The sequence below is a fragment of the Lactuca serriola genome, chromosome 4, assembly GCF_051521515.1.
Source record: "Lactuca serriola cultivar US96UC23 chromosome 4, Lser_US96UC23_V15, whole genome shotgun sequence".
Classification (NCBI taxonomy): Eukaryota; Viridiplantae; Streptophyta; class Magnoliopsida; order Asterales; family Asteraceae; genus Lactuca; species Lactuca serriola.
In genome coordinates, this window is record NC_136411.1 from 299,980,796 (window position 1) to 299,990,874 (window position 10,079).

Here is a 10,079-nt window from a genome sequence, read left to right on the forward strand (position 1 = left end):
TCAATATCAACATTAATATATATATATATATATATATATATATATATATATATATATATATATATATATATATATATATATATATATATATATATTGGGACTTTATTAAAAAAATTTCCAAAATAATGGGACTATTCCGTACAAAACCCCAAAAATATATCCCTTGCGACCTTAAGACTATCTCCAACTCATTTCTATTTTCCCTCTATAAATAGAATAAAAAATAAGATAAATAGTGTTTCATCTATAATTTTGTTTTATTTTTTATCTCACTTTTTATTCCAAAAAGTATATTCTTAGATTATTCTATTTTGTAACTTATATATATATATATATATATATATATATATATATATATATATATATATATATATATATATTGTGAAATACACCTCTCTACTAATTAGATTTTAACAAATATATATTATATTTTTTCATTACAACAATATTACAAATTATATTATCATAAATAAAATGTTTATATATAATAATTTGAATTTATTATTAATTTATTATAAATAAGATTATATTTATAATAAATATATCAAGATCATGATCATATTCGATTACTCTATTATATAAAATAATGCATGTAATTATTATATCATGTAGTATTGGATGTTTTATTAGAATATGTTATCGTGTTTGTAAGATATATATATATATATATATATATATATATATATATATATATATATATATATATCAATTATAAATTCTAATAACTTATGTTACCGTGTTTCAAGTCTTTAGTATATATATTTGTTTTTTTATATGTATTTGATAAATAAATATTAAACTTTATATTTATGATTAATTAATATAAATTAGTATATAACATGATATTACAAATATTAAATATTGCATTTAAATCGTAGTCACATAAATCACTAATAGGGCCACGATTTTCGTACTAAGTCGCCTGTACCGAATCGCGGTACACTAACGTTCCCGGTACGCCTTGGTACGCGATTTCATCCCTCTAATTGACGATTCCCCTTTCATGTGTACACTGTACCAGTGGCGATTTGGATCGCAATTGTGTTTAATTGGACCCACGTTCCAGTAGTAAAACGGTTCGCAGTCGGTATTTCAAAAGTCACAATTGAAGTCTGAAGGTCTGTCGATTGGAGGGAAATCACTGATAAATTGAGAGGCTCAATCATGCCTCAAGCACAATCGAGTGTTGTTCCTATTCCACAACACAGAAACGGGTTTACAGAAACAAAATTTTGCATACAATTTTTGAAATCCAAACATGGTTTTTGGAAAGAAGCACAGAGCATGTACCAGTGAGGAAGATGGAGATGATTTTGTTGATATTGCAGACGAGGATGACCAGAATGTTGAAGAGGCCGAAGTTCCAATTGGGAGTCAGAATTCTAAGCAATCAGGGGGTTCATCACAACAATCGGTACATGATTCTTCTTCCAATTCTAAGCGTTTTATGGATGAAGTTAGGTTTTTAAGGCCTGGAAACAGTAAAAACGTAGGGGGCTCTAAACAGTGGGTGTGTAATCATTATAATGGAAAGTTTACAAGCTCATATAGTCTAATACATACTCATTTTTTTGGAGCTGAACTAGGAAAAAAGGCAGAAATTAAAAGGTGTACAACTGTTTTGAATGATCGAGAACTTTATCAACGGTTGTCGAAGAAGGTGAATGAAGCAGAAAAAGTTGGAGTCTCTAAATCCTTAAAATGTTTTGTAGTCACTAAAAAATAGAATTTATACTCTAAGAAACCGCTAAAGCAATCATTTTCCATAATGGAGAGAAGCATGGTTGATTTACAAATTGTGAAGGCTTTATGTGCAAACGGGATTCCGTTTAACGTCTTGCGTAATCCACAATTTTGTGACATGATAAATGCTATAAGAAAAGCACCTGAAGGCTAAAAAGCATCGTCTAGTGAGAAAGCAATGACCGTTCTACTAGATGAATGTGTTAGAGATGTTGACAAGAGCCTCACACCATTTAAGGATACATGGTATTCACAAGGTCTTTCTATAGTATCTGATGGCTGGTCAAACATCAAACACAACTCGTTGATCAATGTTGTTGCTATAAATTTCCGTGGTGTTATGCTTATGCATGCCGACGACTTTTATGGGGTGGAGAAAATAGGAGCAAGGATTGCAGAATTTTTGAGGGAAGCAATTGAATCTGTTGGGCCAAGTAATGTTATCCAAGTCGTGACTGACAACGCAGCCAACTGTAAAGCAGCGAGAAAGGAACTCAAAAAGGTATACAAGCATATATTTTGGTCAACATGTTGTGTTCACACGTTAAACTTGATTTTTAAAGATTTTTCACGTGCGTTTATTTGGTTAGAGGACACTTATACAAAGGAGAAAAGGACTGTCAAATATTTCTTAAACCATGGACAAGCTTTAGCTATTTTTAGGGACAATTCTAAGTTGGCACTTTTAAAAGTAACAAAAACTCAATTTGCTTCTCACTACGTTTTGTTGAAGAGGTTACTCCTTTGTAGGGAGGCCCTATCTACAACTATTTCTCTTAATTCATGGAGAGATTAGGTGAAACAAAGTGATGAACACACTAGATAAGTTGGACAGCTTGTTGTTGACAATATTAGGGATGATGACTTTTGGATTGAAGTTGAAAATATTCTACGCATCACAAAGCCTATTTTTTGTGGTGAAATTTTGTGATGGTGAAGGCCCAAAAATGGGTGAAATATATGAAAAGATGGACACATGTTGGGAGAAATCAAAGAAGTGATGATGGAAAGTATGTATGAGTCGTACTTCCCTCAAGTAGAGGAAATTGTATTGAAAAGGTGGGAGAAAATGAACATCCCATTGCATTGTTTAGGATTTGCTTTAAGTACCCGATTTTACGATACACATTATCTTGAAAAGCTAGCATCGGGTGGAATACGAAGAAAAACACCAAACCTTGATAAAGAAGTTATACAAGGTGTAATGCAAGCTTTTAATCGCATTGCAGAAAATAGAGATGAAGAACGATTATTACGAGAACAATTGGCTACTTTTCACATGAAAAGTGGTCATTATGCATTACCTTCAGCGCAAATGGATGCGGTTACAATGGAAGCAATTGATTGGTGGTCACTATGGTGCAGAAACACCGGATTTAGCTGTACTGGCAAAAAAAATATTGTCATAGCCCATAAGTAGTTCTTCAGCTGAAAGAAATTGGAGCACGTATTCCTATATTCATGGTGTGAAGAGAAATCGGCTTAACTGTGCAAGGGCTGACAAACTTGTTTTTGTTCATTCAAATATTCGTTTGACTTCAAGATTATCTGAAGCTTATAAAAAGGGACCACACAAGAAATGGGACATGAATCCCGAATCAACATACTTGGAAGGCTCAAGTTTATTGCTAAAATATATGGATTGGGAAGAACTGGAGGAGGATGAAGACAGAGATAGTGGAAAAGGAAAAAAGAACAAAGGGTGAACTAAGTTTTGATGTTTGCTAATCTATTTTGAAGTAATCTGTTTTCGATTTTTAATGTTTGTTTGATTCCATATTTTGGACTTTTAATGTAATCTGTACTCTAAAATTAAAGTAATATTCTACAATTTTTAATTTTTAATTTTATTACTAATATGCTTTGATGTTAACCGGTACATCGTATTACAATATATGGTATATCGTACCGGAGCGTTTCCGAGCGTACCGAAATGAGCCTACCCCCCTTCGTACCGCATTTCAAGAACCTAGTGAATTGTGTACTCCGTACCCGTATACGTACCGGAGCGTACCGCGAACTATGTGACTATGATTTAAATTATAACTAGTAGATAAAAATAAACTAGAAATGTATAAATTAAAAAAAAAAAACAAAAAAAAAACAAAAAAAAAACAAAAAAACAAAGAGAGAGAGAGAGAGAGAGAGAGAGAGAGACTAAAACCGAAACTTCAACTCTATTTTTTGATTATGGGGGAATATTATTCATATATCCAAAATGGATATAAAAATGGGATAGGGTTTAAGAAGAACGGTGAAAAATAAAGAAAAAAATTGAGTTTGGTGATAGATTGGAAATGCCGTAACAATAAGCCACAACAAATATCTCTCTTATAAGACTTTTAATATATTTGGACTCCCGAGTTTAACTTAAAAAAACAAATGTACTTTGGCATTCCATTTTTATGTGATGTACACTTTAAACTCTTTTGGACATAACATAAAATAAACAAAATTTCACTATGCCCCTATATCTTTATGGGATGTTTTGCGCTTTAAACTCTATAAAATATTTTTAATGTTATTTGAATAATTTCCTTGTATTTATGAATTAGGATTGTGTTTTTATTATACTTTGAAAATTTATTTAAGTTTAAAACTAATTTAAATGATATAATTTTTAGTTATTTTATTTACTTTTTAATTTTAAATGAGTTAACCCATTTACTTAATAGGTTGGCATTCCATTTTTATGTGATGTACACTTTAAACTCTTTTGGACATAACATAAAATAAACAAAATTTCACTATGCCCCTATATCTTTATGGGATGTTTTGCGCTTTAAACTCTATAAAATATTTTTAATGTTATTTGAATAATTTCCTTGTATTTATGAATTAGGATTGTGTTTTTATTATACTTTGAAAATTTATTTAAGTTTAAAACTAATTTAAATGATATAATTTTTAGTTATTTTATTTACTTTTTAATTTTAAATGAGTTAACCCATTTACTTAATAGGTTGGGTTGAAAATTACATAAACAGATCGTTCCAGTAACAACTCATTTATCTAAAAAGTTAGGTTGGAATGGAAATATCCACTTATTTAAATAAAAATGTTGAATTTGATTGAATATTCAACCCAATTAATAAATGAGTTGAACCCAAACTCAATTCAGATCGACCCAATGACCCATTGTCACTCTACCATTACCCACATCAAATTATAGAGTAAATGAATAAATTGGTATTTAAAATATGAAAATAGTCTATCTATTGAGCTTGTAAATTACAAGCAATGTAAAAAAAAGGAAAAAGCTCCGATAAGAAAAACTCCTACACTAAATTTTGAATTCACACTTGGTACACAAAATCGTCACCCCACGCATTTTACTTTACTAGTAAAACCAAAATCATTGTTACATTTCAGATTTCACAACATTCTAAAAGACATATCATTACACTTTTTTTTTATAATAAAATTACCATCCGCCGATAATAATTTACAAGAAAACACCATCAATTTCCACATGAATAATGGCATTAAAGCTGTACATATCAAAATATTTACATTCATATAGTTTTGAATTTTGATGATTCGATCTGTAATCTCATCATCTTCATTACTGTATCTTCAAATGGTTGGAAGTTCCATTCAAGCACCAACAAATTCCATGAATATTTCTGGATTTTTTTTAATGCAATTTAACTTTTTTCATAACATCAGCATCATCATTATCCAAAATTTTAATCATAGCATTGTATTTTCAAATTATTTCTTAATAAGAAATAACTTAAAATTACAATGCTATAAAAATCCTATGGGTCATTTTTTGGCAAACGTAGCTTCAAAAGTTTGTCCCTCCACATAGCTGCAGAATAAAAATCCTATTTACAGATTTGCTTTTGAAACATTAAAAAGAATTGCTAAACTATAAAAAATATTAAAAAAAAAAAGAAAAAAAAGAAACCTGCATCACTGTATCTTTCATCCTTAACAGCAAGATTCATTTTTGTAACCAAATCAAGCTCCTCAGCAAGTACATCTGGACCATCTATGGCACTGTATAATGAAATTGAAATTTGATACCATGTTAACGACATGGAAGGGTATTTTGGGGATTTTAACTTTACAGAAACAGGAGAAAGGTGGAGGGTATACCTGTCCAAAAACACGTCATATGTCGGTTTTTTATCGCGCAATTTGTTCACCCCGTAGACTATCTTAACAGCATCAGTCAAGACAATTTGTTTGCTTACATAAATCGGTGCCTGCATAAAGAGTGAGTCGTTACCAGTGGATAAAATATGTGAGATACAGAAGGTTAAAATTGTAAATTTATTATCCCACCAAAAAAGGTGGAACAAGACGAGACAGGGATATGGACAGATGTCAATGGGACAAAAGTTGTTATTTTGTGTACGGCCTAGAAAAGGTGGAACAAGACGAGACAAGGATATGGACAGATGTCAATAGGACAAAATTGTAATTTTGTGTCCCGCCCAAAAAGTGGGAGAGTGATTGATGTCGGTCAATAAGACAAAAACTGTAATTTTTTGTCTCGTCCAAAAAGGTGGGACATGGACTGATGTCAATAAGACAAAAATTGTAACTTTATGTAGACAAGGACTTGTCCTCTATCTAGTGTTTGTACAAAAGACGTGAATGCCCTTCTTGTCCTCATTATCAAAGCCAACAAAGCTAGTCCAATTATTAAAGGTGCATTTGGGTACCCTGCATCTTTTAGCTACATTTATGGCATCTGAAGGGCGAGCATCAACTCTAATATCTTCTGTGCCTGGCTGCAAGTTGTGAAATTCAATCAAGGTCAAAATTGTCAAATACTCAAATAAACTTCATCTATTCGTAGAAAATTATAATCATGGGGTTGTATGTGATATGTTCTTTATTTACCTTGTGAAAACATATATTTGCAAAATATATACTATCCACTCTTTCTGTAATTTGTACCATTTTTACCTGAAATAAAAATAAAAATAAAAATAAAAAAAAAAAAAAGACAAAGGCAGCATTAGAGGAAACAAAAGGTCTTTTCCTACTTTAACTTCTTTCTGTTGCACCATTAAAATATTATATAAGTGCATGATAAATTCATGTACATACTTCATAGCCAAGTTTCCCAACAATATTTTTCACAAGCTGAAAATGATTTGGGAATCCCTGCAATTTAACAAAAAAAAAAAGTTAATATAGAAATTCGATTGAACTTCTCTTTAAGCATAAACAACCTAAACCTCATCTTCCAGTGTGGAGCTTATTAGCTTTTCAACAGCATATTCCCCTACAATATATTAACATAAAGTGTTATTACAATTAACAATATTTGGATAAAACTTTAAATATAACTGTGCATGATGAATGCATTTATTTACCTACAATAATTGGTAGCAAATAATCTCCATCACAATCACAGGAAATTTTAAGAAAGATAGTGGGATTTCGATATTGGCTAAGAAATTCGGGTCCAAATGTATTGATGTTGTTTCTAAGACCTTTTCCTTGACCAGATATTGGAAACAACCTTGTAGTAGGTTTCCAATTTATTGCTTCTTGATATCCTTGTATGTGCATCTGATAGTGCATTAGTGTTTCTGCACAAAAATAAAAGGAACCCAAGATTCATAATCATAATCCAAAACTATAGATTTGACTAAAAACATCAATTGTTACACTTCTTCAACTAATCCCATTATCCCAACCATTTTATAGACATATAGTAGTATTTAGTTACAGAAAGTATAACAAATTCAACTCAATAGATTGAACACCAGTGGACAAGAAGCATCCTAGGTGGGATATAACTAGCTCTTAGTTTCTTGTTTGTGTAAAAGACATGAATGCCCTCCTAATCCTCGTTATGGAAAATAGCCCTAGAAAAATTGTCTTGTCCAGTGAACTAGATAAGACCTTTGAACTTATAGTAGTATTTTGCAGTAGATTAGGTAAGCTACTGTTGTAATTGGAAGCCTAATAAATAACTCCACTAGCAATTGACATTATGTTAAATTGAAAGTAATTTGATTTGCAATGTCATACAAATTAACTGCTCGTGTTAAGTTAAAGAGGTAGAGCTCTGGTAATATAATCTATTGCACAACCATTCATACATATTCCCTATACGATCTCACAAGTCACAAGTCTCAACATAAAACTCCAAACTATAAATCAGTAAATGTTCTGCAGACTACACTATACAGAGTGCAGTTAGAATTTTACACACAGACGAAACATAAGATTGAGAGGACTTTAAACAAGTGATACGACGACCTACAAAACTAATTCGTAAAATATGGAGAATTCAACTGAGAAAATTAACTTCGAAGCTTCAAAACAAAATAAAAATCTTTCAATCATCTAGATTGTCATCTGTCACATCAGATTCTGATAAAGGGACAGTGATACCTGTCATGAGAACAGAAGCTTCCAAGTAATCATCACCATCTTGATAGTCGTAGTCTTTAGATCTTCTACCACGAGAAGAATTACAAGATATGACAACCGATTTCGAGCGCCGGCGACGATAATGCTTTACTGTAGGAGTGGAATATGAAATTGAAGGTGATGAGCATCGGAGCTGAGTAGAGAATAATTTTTGATGATCGACGAAGTCGCCGGCTCCGGAGCTGACGAACGTGCGTGCACATAATTGAAGTCGGAGCATTGTACAAGAGAGATTCCGGTGTTTAGAGAGAAATGGGGTTGTTGGTGAGGTAGAAACAAGGTTCCATTGATCAAATCAGATCTTTATATATATAGAAAACGTACGATCTTCTATTTGACATATACACGTGGTTTTCTATCTTATTCCAATTATTTGTGTATTAAAATACTTTAGTTGTCTTTACTCAAAATGGAAGTAGAAATAAAATATACAAAAAGATAAATAAAAAAAAGATTAATAATTTATGTAATAATATTCTAACAATTAAGGGTATTTATGAGACGGTTTGATTCGGTTATTTGTTAAAAACGAGTTATAATTATTAGTGTTGATTAATGTATTTCGATAGTCACCAGTTGCGAGAATCATGTATTATATGAGTTTATTAAAAAAAACATATAGATCTAACAAATTAGAAATTTTGGATTTATAAGAAAAATAGAAAAATATTTAATTATTTAAATCCAAGTGTTTATTTATCTTATAAATTAAACTAATAATTTAAATACATAAACAATTAAAATAATTTGATTCAATTTAGAAATTTAGAAATTATAAAGAAAATTGCATTAATGAATTGGATATGCATTTAGTATTACATTTATTATATTTAAATATTATATGAAATTTAATAAAATGAAAAAAAAACCACAAAATGACACATAAATATAATTTAATCTAAATTGACCATAAAATAACATGTGGCATAATGCAACTCTAAGCAAGGGTGTACAAGATAGACTGAAGGCCCTGCGAGGCGGTCCTGATGTGTGTTAAAGGCCAATAGACCTAGGGCAACTCAGATAGACTGAAGACCCTGCGAGGCGGTCCAGTTAAGTCGAAGGACCGGCGAGCGGTCCGGATAGGATGTTGGCCCTGTGAGGCGGTCCAGTCATGTCGAAGGCCCGTCGAGCGGTCCGGATAGGATATTGGCCCTGCGAGGCGGTCCAGTCAAGCTGAAGGCTCATTTATGCTTGTTGTGCTCTGTTATGTTTTGTGGTGGTATTTTGGGTAAGACTCAGTAAGCTCTGGACTTATAGTTTTGATTATGTTTCAGGTACCTCAAATGATCGTGGGAAGGCGAAGGCTTGATCGTGCACGTCCTCGTATTTTATGTTATGATTTCTAGGAAAGGTATGATGTGAAACTTATTTTGAAAACAATATGTAATAAATATTGGCTTTGGATTTATTTAAAAGTTTTAAAATTTTCAATGTTTTATGGATGTTACAGGGCAACACACTCTTGATTAGTGCTTACACATTCAAAACCGTAGACCCTTTTATGGGATGTGAGTTTGGATTGTTTGACTTGATTTTTACACCATACCCTCTTACATGACTTTAATTGTACACTTAATGGAAGTATGGTCCTTCCCATTTGTATCTGAGTATATAAGGAAGAGTAAGATGCAATAATTAGTTAATTTTTTAATCATTTTTTCTCTCTTTTAAGGGCTGCCAAATTGCGAGGAGGTGCACGATCAAGCCTTCACCTTCTCGCGATCATCTGAGGTACCTGAAACATAATTAAAATTGTAAGCCCAAAGCTTAGTGAGTCTTCCCCAAAATACCACCACAAAACATAACAAACAACAACACGCATAAATGAGCCTTCAGCCTGACTGGACCACCTCACAGGGCTTACAACCTATCTGGACCACTCCCACGCCTTCGGCATGACTGGACCGCCTTGCAGGTTCTATAGCCTA

At 31.9% G+C, this 10,079-nt stretch overlaps 2 protein-coding genes across 2 annotated transcripts; one reads left to right on the top strand and one right to left on the bottom strand.

The window, feature by feature from the left end:
* The first annotated feature begins 1,921 nt into the window (after positions 1-1,921).
* On the top strand, positions 1,922-2,539 carry LOC145099464 (uncharacterized). The gene has a single exon (XM_079037037.1). It carries the CDS (start codon positions 1,922-1,924, stop codon positions 2,537-2,539), a length of 618 nt encoding a protein of 205 aa, XP_078893163.1.
* Positions 2,540-5,049: 2,510 nt separating this feature from the next.
* On the bottom strand, positions 5,050-8,437 carry LOC145097194 (Wound-responsive family protein). The gene is made up of 9 exons (XM_079034715.1): positions 8,110-8,437; positions 7,080-7,298; positions 6,942-6,988; positions 6,811-6,867; positions 6,601-6,666; positions 6,420-6,488; positions 5,848-5,957; positions 5,657-5,748; positions 5,050-5,557 (listed from the first exon to the last, which is right to left on the bottom strand). Exons 1-9 carry the CDS (start codon positions 8,366-8,368, stop codon positions 5,505-5,507), a joined length of 972 nt encoding a protein of 323 aa, XP_078890841.1. The 5' UTR covers positions 8,369-8,437; the 3' UTR covers positions 5,050-5,504.
* Positions 8,438-10,079: the final 1,642 nt, after the last annotated feature.